Raw genomic sequence first — 17,153 nt, 5'->3', positions numbered from 1 at the left:
GATAAACATAGTTTCATTTCTTTCTTTCCAGTCTATATGCCTTTAATGTCTTTTCTTGCCTTATTGTACTGGTGAGAGTCTCCAGTATGGAGTTGATTGGAAGTGGTGAGAGTGGACCACCTTTGCTTGTTCCTGAAGCATATTGCAATCCCACAGATTAACCATCAAGAATATAACAAAAATCAGCCAGGTACAGTGGCTCATGCCTGTAATACCAGTGGTTTGAAAGGCCAAGGCCAGAGGATCACTTGAGGCCAGGAGTTTGAGATCTGCTTGTCAACAAAGGGAGACCCCTGTCTCTACAAAAAAACGTGTGTGGTGGTGTACACCTGTAGTCCTTGCTACTCAAGAGGCTGAGGCGAGAGGATAGCTTGAGCCCAGGAGTTTAAGGCTGCAGTGAGCTGTGATCATGCCACTTCACTCCAACTCAGCAACAGAATGAGACCCTATCTCTAAAAAAAAATAAATAAGTAACAAAAATAACATTTAAAAAATCAACAAAGGAATTAAAATGGGACACTAAACAAAAATATTTGACAGAAATGATGGTAGTACAGGAAGAACAGAGGAACAAAACAGATGAGACATTTAAAAAATAGGAAAATGGTAGACATAATCGAGACAAGTTAGTAATTTCATTACATGTGCATAGTCTAAATATTCCAATCAAAAGAGATTATCAGGTTCTATGACAATTCAAAATCCTATTATATGCTATATACAGGAAACACACTTTAGCTGTAAAAGCACAAATAAGTTGAAAAGGATTGAGAGATATACCAGGCAAACTATATACATGAGAGAACTAGAGCCTGAGTCAAAATAGATTTTAAGACAAGAAATATTACCAGAGACCACGAGCAAAATTTCCTAGTGTTAAAAGGATTAATACATAAGGAATACATAGCAATTTTTATTGTATATTTAATAGCAGAGCTTCAAAATATATGAAGTAAAAACTGACAGAATTGAAAGGATTAGTAGGAGTTCAACTATTATAGTTTGTGATTTTAAAAGTCTTTCAGTAATAGAACCACTAGACTGAAAATTAGTAAAGGTAGAGCTTGAAAAGTATTACCAACCACTTTGACCCGATATATAATCTTTTTTATCAAGATTTATGGGTCATTCTCCAGGATAGGGCGTATAATCTAGTAACATAACACAAGTCTCATTACATTGAAAGGAATGAAATCATTTGAAGTTTGTCCACTGACTACAATGGAATTCCGTTATAAATCAATATCAGAAATAGGAGAATTTAGATAACATATTTGTAAATGAATGATAGACGAAGGAAGACTTCAAGAGAAATTAGAAGAAAATATTTTGAACACAGTGGAAGTGAACACACATCAAAATTTATGGGATGCAGCTAAAGCAGTACTTTCAGGGAAATTTAGATCATATTTATGAGAAAAGAATGGTTTTGATCTAGTCATCTTAAGTTTCCATCTTATGAATGAAAAGAACAGAGTATACTCAAAAGCAAGCTCAAGGAAGGTTCAAGTGGAAATCAATGAAATAAACACAAGAAAAATAATAGAGAAACATCATTGAAACAGAAAGTTGGTTCTTTCAAAAGGTTAACAAAACTTGATAAACTTTGAGTTAGACCATGAAAAAAAAAAAGATACAAATTTCTAAAATCAGACATAAAAGAGGGGACATTACCATTCTAAAGAAATTTAAAATATTACAAAGGTTTTTTTTTTTTTTTGAGACAGAATTTTATTCTTGTCACCCAGGCTGGAGTGCAATGGCATGATCTTGGCTCACTATAAACTCCGCCTCCCGGGTTCAAGTGATTCTCCTGCCTCAGCCTCCTGAGTAGCTGAGATTACAGGTGCATACCACCACGCCCAGATAATTATTTTATTTTTAGTAGAGACGGGGTTTCACCATGTTGGCCAGGCTGGTCTCGAACTCCTGACCTCTGGTGATCCACCTGCCTCGGCTTCCCAAAATGCTGGGATTATAGGTGTCAGCCACCGCACCCGACCTGCAAAGGAAATTTATGATCAACTTGCTATCAATAAATTGGGCAAATCTTGCAAAGACATACATTACAAAAAAAGGCTCAAAAAAAAAAAAAAAAGAAAAAGAAACTTTGAGTACAGAGAGAAGTCTAGACCCAGATAACTTTACAGCTGAATGTTTTCAAACGTAAGAAGCATTATTACATACATTCCAAAAGACTTTTTATTAGGGTAATGGTAGAGAAAATGCTTTCAGCTCATTTCTATTAGTCCAGTATTACTGCTACCAATACTAGGCAAAAATCACAAGAAAAGAAAATTCCGGATTATTATTCTTCATGAATATACATGTAGAAATTGTTAACAGAATAACAGAAAACAGAGTTCTGGTTTATATTTAAAGTATTTTATACCATGATCAAGTTGGGATTATCCCAAGAATGGAAGGTTGGTTTGGCATTTGTAAGTCAGTTAACGCAGTATACTTTATTAATAAAATAATAGGCAAAAACCACATGATCCTTTCAATAAATGCAGAAAAAGCATCTGGGAAGAATCTAAAACTCATTCAGGATAAAGTATTTGAACCAACTAGACATACAGAAGGGAACTTTCTGATATAGGGAATGTACAAAAATTTTATTGTTATTATATTTTAGTTTTAATTTTTAAATTTGTATCCCTGATCCTTTTTTTTTTTTTTTCTTTATTGAGACAAGAGTCTCATTCTGTCACCCAGGCTGGAGTGCAGTGGCATGTTCATGGCTCACTGCAGCCTGGACCTCCCAGGCACAAGTGATCCTCCTGCCTCAACCTTCCGAGTAACTGGGACTACAGGCATACGCCATCATGCCTGGCTGATTTTTGTGTTTTTTGTAGAGATGAGGTTTCGCCATGTTGGCCAGGCTGGTCTTGAACTCCTGAGCTCAAGCTGTCTGCTAGCCTCTGCCTCCCAAAGTGCTGGGATTGCAGGCGTGAGCCACTATGCCTGGCTCTGATCCACTTACAATTAATTTTTGTTTATGGTGTTATATTAAGAGCTCCATCCCCCACTGCCTTTGTTTCTTCTGTATTGATATCTGGTTGTTTCCCACCATTTATAGGAAAGATTATCTTTCTCCATTGAATTCCTTTGGTACCTTTGCCAAAAATCAGTTGAACATGTATTTATGGGTCTCCTTTTGTTCTCTCTATCCTGTTTTATTGATCTATAAGTTGATCAAATACCACATTGTCTTTTGAGTATTCTAGCTTTAATAGTGTGTCAGAATCTGATATTATAAATATTTCAACTTTGTTCTTATTTTCCAAAGTTGTTTTAGCTATTTTAGGCTCTTTACAATTCCATGTAAATTTTAGGGTCATTATGTCAGTCCTCCAAGATGACTTTCTGGGATTTTTATTGTGATTGTATTGAATCTGTAGAACACTTTGGAGAGAATTGCCATTTTAATCCATAAACAAGATATATCTCTTTTTAATCAAGTCGTCTTCAATTTTTCTCAGCAGTGTTTCATAGTTTTTAAATTTGTAGCTTTGTAGAAGTCTTGTATGTATTTTGATAAATGTATCATTTTTATTCTATTTTTAATGGAGTCAAAAGATTTTATTTTCTGATTGTTGCTAATATACAATAAAACAATTGATTTTTGGGTATTGCGCTTGTATTATTCAATCTTGCTAAATTAATATATTTTTGAAGCTTTTTTGTAGGATTCACTTTATATACAGTGAATTAACTTTATATAAACAGTAGTTCTAGGAACTCAAATAGTTGAGAGTTTTTCTTTATATTAGTGCCCCCCAGCTAATAAATTCAGAAAGAATGATCAAAATATAAAATACGTATTTTAATAGTCCTAATAACGCTTTCAATCTACATACTGATAAAAAAAACGCTAAAACTAATAGATGGAAAATTGAGAGGAAACTTTATAAACGGTGGGTCAAGTTGACACTGTCTGAAGCCACTCACCAATTTTAACATTACTGATAAATGGAACAAACAGACCTTATGTGTCTGCATATGTGATTTGATAGAACATTGCATTAGGTCTTTTTTATATCTCTCTGTTGTGTTCATATTTATTGTTACTTTCTTTAACATACGAAACATACATAGAAATAGCTATCATAATATTGTTGTCTGTTGATTTCTATACTTCTGATAGTTCTGGGTCTGTTTTTATTGGTTGTTTTTTCCTCTTGGTTATGGATTATATTTTCCTGTTTCTTTGCGTGCCTGGTTTGTTGTTGTTGCTTGTTTCTTTATTGATGTCATTGTGAATTTTATGTCACTGGGTTCCAGCTTTTGCATCTCTTTAGGTGGTATTGGGTTTTGTTCTAATGTATAGTCTAGCTAATTAGAATCTATTTGATTATTCTGAGCTTTATCTTTTAAATGTGTTTGCGCAAGTTCAGCACTTTAGTGTGGGACTAATTTATTTTGTTACTGAGGAAATACATTCCTGAGGACCCTACCTAGTACCCCATGTATTATGTCGTCTTTCCTCTGTGACTCTTTGTTCTCACATATCCACAGTACTCAAAGACTCAAGAGGACCTTTCTTCAAAGCATATATGCACACAAACACTCATGCATACTCTTGTGCACAATGTTGTTCTCTCTCTCCCCCTTTCTCTTTGCTGCTCCCTCTTTTCAGGAACACTGCCTTGCAAATTCTAAGCATCTTTCCCCTGTCATCCACCCCAAAACGCTTAGCTTTTCATCTCAGCAAAATTGTCAGGCTGTGTTATGCTTCTCTTGCCTGTAGGTGGTAAAATGGTGTATTGCAAGAGTTATCTTAGTTTTTTGTTTCCTCCCTCAGGAATTACAGCCCTGCCCTGCCTTCTTTTTGGTGTCTTTTAATTGTTGTTTTATATATTTTGTTTTGTTTTCTGTTTTTATCCTCAGGTGGGAGAGTAAACCCAGTCCCTGTTATTCCATCTTGCATGAAAGCAAACTTTTACAGATTTGCTTTTTAAATGTATTAGGTGATACAAGAATTTGGGGAAACAAAAGATAAGGATCTTCTGCTTAAGAAAAAACAAGTGAGGCCTGGTGCAGTGGCTCACGCCTGTAATCCTAGCACTTTGGGAGGCCAAGGTGGGTGGATTGCTTGAGCCCAGGAGTTCAAGACCAGCATAGTGAAAATGACAAAACCCCTGTCTCTACAAAAGATTTAAAAAATTCGCCAGGCATGGTAGTGCATGCCTGTAGTCCCAGCTACTTGGGACTGATATGGGAAGATCACCTGAGCCTAGGGACGTCGAGGCGACAGTGAGCCGTGATTGCACCACTGCAGTGCAGCCTGGGTGATCACAGAGTGAGATGCTGTCTCAAAGAAAAAACATAAGTGATTTTTTGGTTATGTTCAAAAGTTATTTTGTTTGGATTTTGATTAGAATTTTGTTATTAACTATTATTTGTATAGAACCTTATACTTTGGGAAATTGACATTTTTAAATATTTAGCCTTCCCATAAAAGTATTGTTATGTTACTTTAAGCGTTGTTTTTAGCCCATCAATGAAGTTGTATAATTTTCTTTATAAATGACTTATTTATTTATTAGTTTTTTTTGATATTTTCTTTTGTTTGAATGATTAATTTTTTTTTCCGTTTGGTTATTTTGGAGTAATACTTATATGTTTTATTTACTAACTGACACTGGCACTAAATTTTCATATATGATAATACTTTTGGTTGCTTTATCATTTTAAGTGCGCTCTGTATATTTCATATGTAAGTCATTTGTGTCTTGGTATAGTTGACAGGGTGTTTTTTTTTTCTTCATTAAAAAAAATTCAGGTTATCTTTTAAATGAAAACCTATCTTTTTCTGTGTGGTTGCTTTCTTTTTTGATATGCTGAGAAGTCTTTCTGAGACCAAGAATATAAAAAATATTTTCTTTTAGTACTGGTCCAGCTTTAGTTTTTTCCAAAGAGCTGTGACTCCAACACTTTCTTTTAAGAAGTCATCTTTGGATCTAACTACATTTCTTTATATATAGTTGGCACTTCATATCCGTGGGTTTCACATCCATTAATTTAACTGCTGATCCTGGGAGAAAAAAAATGGATGGTTGCATCTCTACTAAGCATATATAGACTTGTTTTACTTGTGATTATTCCCTAAGCAATAAAGTATAACAACTATTTATGTAGCATTTCCCCTGTATTAGGTATTATTAAAAATCTCAAGTTGATTTAAAGCATATGGAAGGATGCACATAGGTTATATGCAAATGCTACATCATTTTATGTTAGGCGCTTGAGCACTGGTAGATTTTTGTATCCTTGGGGATTCTGGAACCAATCCCAGTTGGATACCAAGAGACTACTCAAGTGTGAATATTTTTTAAGTTTTTTTATTTTTAGTATCTGTTGCCTTAATACTGCTCCCAAAAGATTATAGTAATTTACTTTTATTAAATTGCCTAATCAGGTTATCACTTTTATTAGATTTTTACTAAGTGTATTTTTTTCTTTGTTCAACATATATTGACAGATGTTAGAAATTTGAGATTAGACAGGTATCTTTTATAATTAATTTTAGGGACTAGTTAAAGGCAGAAGTTTAAAAAGAATTTTCATATAGTATTGAGATCAGTTATATCTGGACAATTAAGATAAAAGATTTCTTTTTTTTCTTTCTTTTTTAGAAAATCTTAATATAAATATTGTGACAGGATCAGAATTTCTTGGATAACATCTCAGGGCTTTTTTGTTGTTTGTTTGTTTTCTTTTCCTATATTGATATATTTTATTAATAACCTTTGCTAAAGAAATTGTTTTTCTGTTTTTATAGTTTTGGTAAGCAGTTTGGAGGAAAAAGAGGATGTGATTGTCTTGTATTAGAGCCTTCAGAAATGATTGTGGTAAGAACTTTAAAGAATGCTGAATTGTTTTTGATATGCTTCAGTTTTAACTTTAAATGTAGTAGGCTTTAAACACTTGAGGTTTTATTACTATGACCTTTTAGAGATTTTATCAAGTAGCATCAGAACCATCTACCAGGTTTATCTATTTCTGTCTATTCAGACTTTTTTTGATCCTCAAGAGAGTGTGAAACATGATGCACTTATATATAATTGGCAGATTTGGTATTTTTTACCCTTTCTACCAGAAAATTAGAAGTTTTAAAAGGGGACCATGAGTTTTCAAGTGATTTTTTTTTTTTTTTTTTTTTTTTTTTGAGACAGAGTTTCATTCTTGATGCCCGGGCTGGAGTGCAATGGTGCAGTCTTGGCTCACTACAACCTCTACCTCCTAGGTTTAAGCAGTACTCCTGCCCTAGCCTCCTGAGTAGCTGGGATTACAGGCAACTGGCACCATGCCCAGCTAGTTTTTCTATTTTCTAGTAGCGATGGGGGTTTCACCATGTTGGCCAGGCTGGTCTTGAACTCCTGACCTCAGGTGATCCATCCGCCTTGGCCTCCCAAAGTGCTGAGATTACAGGCTTGAGTAACCGCGCCCAGCCTCAGGTGATTTCTTCTTTCCCATTCAATTTTACTTTTTCAATAAACTTTGCATTCTATAGTCTGTGCCCTAAACTAGAGAGAATGAAGTAGAGAAAAGTAAAAAGATATACAGTTAGATCCAAGTAAGAAATGGTGTTAGTATTTTCACTTTTTAGTTATTTAAGATAAGTTTTTATTTAGGAGTGTATTTAAGGAATAATTCTTTATTTTTTCTTAAAAAAGCTAAGTAGTTGATGTAACTTTAGAATTTTTTTTTTTTTTAAGTATTAGAAGAATCAAGAACACAGCTTGCTTTTACCTTGTTCTAAGATGACCTGACTAGAAAACAGCATATACCGAGTGGACTTATTGTCCTACTAGGATCTCATGTAGATGACCATGTCATCTGATTAGATTTGAACTGTCAAGAAGAGAAATTGAATTCTTAATGAAGCATTTTAATGTAAGGGCTCAAAACTAAACTACTTTTCCATTTCATGGTGCTATAGTCAGATTGATACCTTCAAATAGTTTTTCTCTTTCTTAAACTGGATCATCTGTATGACCATGAACTCACTATCCCTAATTTTATGTGAGCAATTGGATTTTAAGCTCTTACAGGGCAAAGATTATGTCTTATTCCACTTGTATCTCCGAGAGTATTGCAGAGTGCTGCCTGCATAGTAAGTATTCAGTGAATGTTTCTTGAATTCAAGTTTGTTCAAGGATGGAGTATGTATTGTTTCAAATTTATTTTCTTTAAGCACTGAATATATGGGATTCCTATTAGAGCCTCAGAATTCTTTCTTTTAAATGTATGTATTGAGGAACATGGCAAGAAAACTGCCCAGGCAATATTGATTTTCTCACTTTTTAGTTGTATTTTGTATTTCTCATACTATATGCAAAAGAAATACTGCTTTTACTTCAGTGTTATACATCCTGTTTTAGTGCTTGTTGTACATACTTTATGTAATATTTTCATATGAGGAGGAAGAAAAGGAGAAATCATAGGCATAGCTATAAATGACATTGTTGGTGCAATTGATGAATTCAAAATATGCACTACAGATTGGATAATATCAAATTCCCTGAGTTTGATAACCATACTGTGGTTCTGTAAGACAAAGTCCTTATTGTTAGCAGATACATGTTGACATATTTTGGGGTCAAGAAGCATTATATCTCCAATTTATTCTTCAGTATTTCAGAAAAACAAGTATATATAATAAAAAGTCACATCAAGTATATATATTTATGGCTGGTAATTTTTAAATTTCAAAAATTTAAATTTATTGATGATTGGTATAGTTTTAAATGCTTTATGAGTTATAGGAGAAAACAATCCAAAATAGGCGAAATTTTTCAGAATTGTTAAAAATGCCTGGTCAAATGGTTTTGTCTATTTGTACAGATTTGATTAATTCCACTGGTGATTGGAAATGTCTGTTACTGAACACATTCTTGATCACCTGATAAGTTAGTCATCTTAATCTGACACATTATAAAGTAATCTCCTTGTTTTAACTTCTTTTTTTTTTTTTTTTTTTTTAAAGAAACAGAGCCTTGCCCAGAGTAGAGTGCAGTGGTGCGATAGCTCACCGCAGCCTGGAACTCCTGGGCTCAAGTGAGCCTCTCTCCTCAGCCTCTCAAGTAGCTGGGACTACAGATGCACCCCACCATACCCAGCTAATTTGTTGTTGTTGTTGTTGTTGTAGAGACAGCCTTGCTATGTTTCACAGGCTGATCTCGAACTCTTGACCTCAAACAATCCTCCCACCTCAACCTCCCAAGTGTTGGACTTACAGGTGTGAGCCACCATACCTGGCGCAAAGTATACTTTTAGGCAAGAAGCATTATTTAATGTAAGAATGGTACTGTATAGTGATAAAAGGTTAATTGTATCAAGGTTACACAATCCTGAAGCTTTACATGTCTTCAAAATATATAAAACAAAAATTGTCCTTAAAAAAATCAGAACTAGACAAACCCGCAATCACAGTGGGAGATTTTTATTTTTATTTTTATTTTTATTTTGTGATAGAGTTTTGCTCTGTCGTCTAGGCTGGGGTGCAGTGGCATAATCTCAGCTCACTGCAACCTCTGTCTCCCAGGCTTAAGTGATTCTCCTGCCTCAGCTTCCCAAGTAGCTGGGATTACAGGTGTGCGCCACCATGCGCAGCTAATTTTTGTATTTTTAGTAGAGGCAGCGTTTTGCCATGTTGGCCAGGCTGGTTTTGAACTCCTGACCTGAGGTGATCCTCTTGCCTTGGCCTCCCAAAGCGCTGGGATTAACAGGCGTGAGCCGCTTTGCTAAGTAACTGACAAAACAACCACCACAAGTCAGTAAGTATATTGAGGATTTCAACCCCATCATGTACACATTTTACCTAAGAGACATACAGGGAACACTACACCTACCAACAACAGAGTACGGCTACTTTTCAAGTGCACATGGAATGTTTTTTAAATTTGACCACATGCTGGGACATAAAGCAAGTCTCAAAATTTCAGTATTTAAAATTTTATAGTTTCTGACCACCATGAAATTAATTTAAAAACCAATTATAAAAACACAGCTAGAAAAAAAATGCAACTGCTGAAATTCAGGCGTATGCTCTAAATCACTTGTCAAAGAAGAATTACTTAGAAAATTAGAAAATATTTTAAATGAATAAATACAGCCTATTAAAATGTGTAGAATTCAGCGTAAGCCTTTCTTGTTGTGAAATTTAAGCCCTAGTGCTATAAGAGCAAAGGCTGACAGTAAAGTATTCATGTCAGGAAATTAAAGAGCAGCATATGAATAGAAATCACAAGCCAAGAAATAGTAAAGATCAATATAAAAATAAATATCAGTGGCATAAAAGCAAACTTAGAATAATGAGGATTGACAAAGGACAAGGTTGAGTCTCAGAAAAGACTAAGAAAATTGATAAACCCGTCAAAGATCATCAAAAACAAAACATGTCATACAATCAGTATCAGGAATGAAAAAGGATTCACTACTATGATCTAGCAAACATTTTTAAAATGCTAATAAGGGAGATGGTATGGAAAGCTTAAAGCAAGTGAGTTTGAAGTTTCAGTCAAATTCCTTGGGGAAAAAAAAGAAAAAACCAAACTGGCATATACACACACAAATAGAAGATCTGCACAAGCCAATATCTAGAAAAGAAAGTGAATCTGTAATTATAAACCTTTTCATTTAGAAATTCAGACCCATGTGGCTTTACTGGTAAATTTTTCCAAACATTTAAAGAAGAAATAATACTTAGCATCTTACAGGAAATAGCAAAACTTAAACTTCTTTGCCTTATTTTATGAGCCTATTTTAATTTTTATAACAACAGCCTAACAAGGGCATTATACAAAAGCAGTATTATAGGTTAGTATTTTTAAATGAAAATAAATGTAAAAATCTTAACATTTTAGGTAGTCCAATCTCAGTAATACATACAGAGGATAAAACAACATGACTACATTGAATTTAGTTCCAGAATCACAAATTGATTTAGCATTTGAATGTGTGATTCACTACATTGATATAATTAGTGAAAAAAATCAGGTAATCATTTCTATGGATGCAGAAAAAGCTCTTGATAATCAAAACCCATTCATGATTTTAAAAGCTTTTAGCAAGCTAGGAAGAGAATGAAACTTTTATAACCTAATTGTTACCTGCAGAAACCCTATAATAAACATTGAAAACTTTCTCCCAACATTTGGGAATATATGGAGAAAGCTCACCATACCAAAACTATTGGCTAGGAGATGCATTTAGGCAGGGGAAAAAAGAGATTGGAAGAAAATGTAAAACTGTGATTTACAGATGACATGATTTGTATGTAGAAAACCCCAAATTACCTAAGTGTGAACTTTTGAAATTTATGTCATTTCAACAAGGTCGTTGGATACTTGTTCATACATAAAAATCAATTGTATTTTTCCTTACAAGCAAGTAGAAAATTGAATTTTATAAACGTACCATTTATAAACATCGAAACCATCTATATACATCAGATTAAATCTGAAAAAAGTTGTAGGAGACCTTTACACAGAAAACCTTAACAAGTTGTTTTTAGATCTTTAAATCAGTTGAGACAATATTTTTAAGATACAAATTATCTCAAAATTTATCTAAAATTTAGTGCAGTCCCCATCATAATCCCAGGATATTTTAAAAATAGGGATAAAGAAATTGATCTGTAACATATGTCACATAAGGGAAGAAGAATACATTTACAAAAACTGTTTGAGAAATACTTAAGCTGGGTGTTGTGACACACGTCTGTAGTCCCAATTATTCCTGTCTGTGAATAGCCACTGCACTCCAGCCTGGGCAACATAGACTCAGTCTATAAAACCAACAAACAAATAAAACACTTAAGATTAAACTTAACAAATGTGCAGAAATAATGTGTTTAAGTACCCCTGAAATAAAAAAATTAAACTTGAACAAAAAAAGAGATACCATGTTCTTAGGTATGGAGTTACCATAGTAAGGATATTACTTTTTGTTAGTTTACCTTATGAATATAATGAAATCCCAGTGAAATATGCCATCAGGTATAGTGTTTGTGTTTTGCATTTTGTGCCATTTAAAAGAATAAAAAAAGCAAGGAGAACTAGAAGAAACCTGAGAAAGAAGAGCAATTTTAGGGGAGCCATGTAAATCTTTTTATGTACTAAAAGCAATTCAAAAGGAGAAAAAATTTACTCTTCCCCCCAAAAAACAAAATAAGTGATTTTAATATATGTAAAATTTTGGTATAATTCCATGAAGAATTATTATTTCTGGTGACTTTAAGAGACAGTATTTTAACTGTACATTCCTAATGTAGTATGTCCCCTAGCACAGAAAGAGCCAGTTGTCTCATTGTTGGTGTTACTAGTGGTCTTTTCTTATTATTTTTGAGACAGAGTCTTGATCTGTTGCCCAGGCTGGAGTGCAGTGGCGTGATCTCGGCTCACTGCAACCTCAGCCTCCCGAGCAGCTGAGATTACAGGCACACGCCACCACTCCCAGCTAATTTTTGTATTTTTAGTAGAGATGGCGTTTCACCATGTTGGTCAGGTTAGCCTCAAACTCCTGACCTCAGGTGATCCACCCACCTCGGCCTCCCAAAGTGCTGGGATTACAGGCGTGAGCCACTGAGCCCAGCCTACTAGTGGTCTTTCTACAGTTTTCCATACAGTCATGCACTGCTGGTTATGAGTGATCACATGTATGACAGTGGTTCCATAAAATTATAATACTGTGTTTTTACTGTACCTTTTCTGTGTTTTGATACACAGATACTTAACATTATGTTATAATTGCCTACAGTGTTCAGTACAGTAGCATTCTTTACAGGTTGGTAGCTTAGGGCCAATAGGCCATACTATATAGCCTAGATAAGTAGTAGGCTGTACTGTCTATGTGTAAGTGCACTCTATGATGTTCACACAATGACGAAATTGTCTAACAACTAATTTCTCAGAACGTATACTTAAGTAACACATGGCTGTATATGTGTGTATATAGATGCACGTTATGTGTGACTAATTATAATTAATTTAACATAACACATATACATAAATCTATACATATATAAATATTAGTATCCAAGATGATGTAACCAGGATGTTAGTGGTAATGTTGATTTTGTTAATTTAAAGCAATTATATATGTATAGGTAATATTTATGTGTATACTATGAAAAATTCTATATATTATACATTTAATTGGAAATAATTAAAATTTATAATTATAGTTAATATAACTAATAGATACATAAATAAATGTCATTAGTAATCGAGATTTTTATTTTAGCATAACAGTTGTGTAAAATTAAAGATGTTAAGAAAAACTCCAGTCTAAAATGTCAGTAGGAAATGTCAGCATTGATACATGACTATTTTTTTCTCTTAAAAGTATTTACCAAATTATTTCACCTTAAGAAAAAAAAACGTGTTTCCTAGGGTTGTTCATTGCAAAAGTTTAGAAGCAGCGATATCCAAGTAGTTAAACCATTCCTAGTGGTTATAGAGCTCAGATTTTGATGATAATGAGTAGGTACCATTTCCCCACTAAAAGGATAACAAACCTTCGTTAAGTTAATGATTTATAGCAGGTGTGGACGCCAAGAAATTTATTAGATTGGGATTTCCTTCACTAGGAATCAGAGAAATATTTAAAATTATTGGGCTTCTCTCAAAAATATCAGGATTCTGTGAACCTTAATACTTGAGGTCTGTTTCTTCTTTTTCTATATTTGACGTGAGATTCTTTTTTACCTGGAAAGACTTTTCTATTTGTATTCATTGTGACTGCTGATAGGTTTGAATTTACTTTCACCACATTATGTGCTTTTTATTTGTTCTTATTTTTTCCCCTCTTTTTTTTTGCCCTCCTTTATTTTAAGTTATTTTTTCCTTCCTCTCCTCCCCACCATATTCTTGTAGAAATGGTGTTTGGTCTCTTCTTTTAGTGCTAATTCTATTTTTAAATTCCTACTTAGGCCAAGCACAGTGGCTCCCTCCTGTAATCCCAGCACTTTGGGAGGCCAAGGCGAGTGGATCACCTGAGATCAGGAGTGCGAGACCAGCCTGGCCAACATGGTGAAACCCTGTCTCTACTGAAAATACAAAAATCAGCCAGGTGTGGTAGGCGCCTGTAATCCCAGCTACTCGGGAGGCTGAGGCTGGAGAATCAGTTGAACTCGGGAGGTGGAGGTTGCAGCGAGCCAAGATTGTGCCACTGCACTCCAGCCTGGGCGACAGAGTGAGATTATGTCTCAAAAAAAGAAAACCTACTTAAAAACACCTGAGGCTAATAAGTAGCTAAACTGATAAGAGTTTAATGCTAGTATCCAGATGTAATTCCTGTTGTCCAGTATTTTAGCTTTATGTATTCTGTAAATTTTGCCTTACTGTATTATGCAGTCATTATTTATTCCTATTTAACCACGTATTTAATGTTTTTTGCTTTTAGTTCTTTCTTATATATGAGACCGTCCTAATGGTAACACTTGTGTTGTTTAAAGTACACCCATTAAAAATTCTTTCCTGAAGATCTTTTGTTGTTAAGTATCTCAGGTATTTTTTTTCTTTTTTGTCTGAAAATAACTTTATTTTTCTTCATTCTTGGAGGATTATTTTGCCATTAATACAATTTTAGGAGGATAATTATTTTTTATTAACACAATACATTCTATTTTTTTACATTCATCGTATTTTGAGGAGTCAGACATTAATCTAATTGCCTTCCTGATCTCTTTTTTCTTTCTGGCTGCATTAAAAGTCTTCTGTTTATATTTTCTCTGTAATTTGGTATCATAGTTTTTCATTATCCTGTTTTGGATTTTTTGGACTGCTTTGGGCATCAAAAATTCTTTTTTTCCTTAAATATTGTCTTGTTCTATCATCTTGAATTTTTTTTTTTCAACCTTTCCTCTTAGCTTTCTTATTTTTCACCTCTTCATGATGACTTTGTGCTGTATGTTGAGTAAATCTTCTGGATTTATCTTCCCAGTTTACTAACTCCCTTTTTAGTTGCATCTTAATATGCCGTTCAATTCCTTCATTTTTCTTATTTAACTCTTTTCCTCTTTCTCTTTGGTAATTTTATTGTCCTATGTTTAATTTCCTTGATCTTAACTCAGTTGTGTTGAGTCTGCCAATGAGCATGTCAAAGACATTCCTCATCTCTATTACTACGTCTTTTGTTTCTAACATTTTCATTTTTATTTTATATTTTTCTTTTGTCTGCTAAAATTATCAATCTGTGTGTGTTGTCTATACCTTTTCCAGTGAACCTATAACATGTTTAATCATAGTTGATTGAAGTTCTCTGGTAGTTCCGGCATCTGGATCCACTCTAATTCTTGTAGACTGCTCTGTTGATTGCTTTGTCTCTTGGTTTTTGTTTTTTGTTTTGTTTTGTTTTACCTTTCCTTTTTTATGTGAGTTATAATTTTGGATTTAATGTTAGGCATTAGGTATAGGGCTATAGCTTTTAAGCCTAGAGATGAACACATTTCTCCTGGAGTTGCGCTAGGTTTGGATTATCTTGCTGTTACGGTGCACCAGTGGTTTCAAATTTGTTTAGTGTTACTTTGTCCTTGAGTTTGCTGGAAGATTTTTCTCAGTCAGTGTTCCTGCTCTACTCAGTTTTAGGCCTTCTCTGTGCTCTTGTGCTTCAGCAGGGTCTCTTCATGTTCTCATCTCTCCTCCAAATGTAGATTGCTATTGGTTGTTCCTCAATGTTGCTAGCCTGGCAGTGGGGAGGAGAGCACTTAGGGCTTTCTTGTCCTGGTCAAGCCTCACCTGCTTGGTTGCTGTTTATCATCTCTGGCTCATTTTCAAGTTTTCTTTTGTTCAAAAGTTTTTAAATTTTGACTTTCTGTTCTCTAATACTTTCGGTGTATTGGAGTATTTGCAAGTGTCATTCTGCTTTTTTGGGGGCTCGTTATTTTTAATTATGTCTTGCTTCTTACATGATTTTGATGTAGTTGGGATTTTTTTATGTTTGTCTATGAGTTCATATGTCTTGGAACTTTAGGTACGGTAATACTTTGAGGTTTATGTTAAAGTTGCATTTTTGTTGGCCTGGTGTGGTGGCTCACGCCTGTAATCTCAGCACTTTGAGAAGATGAGGCAGGTGGATCACCTGAGATCAGAAGTTGGAGATCAGCCTGGCCAACATGGTGAAACCCCATCTCTACTAAAAATACAAAAAGTAGCCGGGCGTGGTGGTGCATGCTTGTAATCCCAGCTACTTGGGAGGCTGAGGCAGGAGAATCACTTGAACCTGGGAGGTGGAGGTTGCAGTGGGCCATGATTGCGCCATTGCACTCCAGCCTGGGTGACACGAGCAAAACACCATCTCAAAAAAAAAAAAAAAAAAAAGTTGCATTTTTGTAAGGAAGTTTTGCATTTGTTATTTCGGATATTTTATATTAATAGTGCTGAATCTCTTTTAGTTTACTTGCATGCTTGAGGTATTGTGAATTCAAACTACAGGTCTGGATGAGGGATGGCTTGTGGTTTTGAATTCTCAGGGGAAGGCAATTTTTGTTCAGTTGCTCCCCCTCCTCCTCTTTCACCAGTGCCAGGCAAGTTTTCTTCCTGTCCCCTTCTGCTTGTATCTTGCTTACCCTTGTAATGAGGGTGTAGCTGTTTGGGATGAGCTTTATGAGTAGGTTTCTATTAGATTCCTCAACTTTGGTAGAGTCTCTTGTTTCATCTCTTGTCTGTCTCACTCCCTACAAACATCAGAGTGAAAGATCTTTTCTTTAGAGTTTGACAGAAACTGTCTGGTAGATCAAGGACTCTATTGGTTTCCCAAGTTCAAGTATTCTTGCTTTCACATCATTCTTGGTCTTTGGATTCTGTACCTTTTGTGCCATTTCAGTTGTGTTTGTGGTTTTATTTTTTTTAAATCTTATATTGTTTTTAATGCAGGCTTTAATGTTTTAAATATCACAATTCGGTTATATTCAGTGGGAACTTTGTTAAGGGCGTTTAATTCTTTATATTCCTGGAAGAAAAGTCATGATTAGATTTTTCTTTGCGTTTGGTACTTTTCCCAAGATTTTGAAACGTAGAAAGCCTTTTCCTAAATTTATTTTACTTCCATTTTTACTCTGTAAAGCCTTTATTGTTTAAATCTCTGCATTGCTCAATAAGTGGTAGATATTAAAAGACCTAAGAATCATAGAATATTGGACT

General features: G+C 34.5%; 1 protein-coding gene across 23 annotated transcripts in view; it reads left to right on the top strand.

Moving 5' to 3' along the window:
- Window positions 1-17,153, top strand: part of RAPGEF6 (Rap guanine nucleotide exchange factor 6) — a 211,165-nt gene that overhangs the window by 65,786 nt on the left and 128,226 nt on the right. For 19 of the 23 annotated variants that reach the window (XM_024247559.3, XM_054555909.2, XM_024247558.3 and 16 more), the window contains one exon: window positions 6,788-6,857. The exons of 1 other annotated variant lie outside the window; for it this stretch is intronic. In XM_024247559.3, the coding sequence (XP_024103327.1) occupies window positions 6,788-6,857 (70 nt within the window). Of the gene's footprint in view, window positions 1-4,956; window positions 5,086-6,787; window positions 6,858-7,729; window positions 7,903-17,153 lie in introns of those variants that run through there. 3 more of the 23 variants (XM_054555911.2, XM_063724473.1, XM_054555910.2) reach the window with 3 other exon arrangements.

This window comes from Pongo abelii, chromosome 4, assembly GCF_028885655.2.
Source record: "Pongo abelii isolate AG06213 chromosome 4, NHGRI_mPonAbe1-v2.0_pri, whole genome shotgun sequence".
NCBI classification, from domain to species: domain Eukaryota; kingdom Metazoa; phylum Chordata; class Mammalia; order Primates; family Hominidae; genus Pongo; species Pongo abelii.
This window is presented reverse-complemented; position numbering and strand designations above follow the sequence as displayed.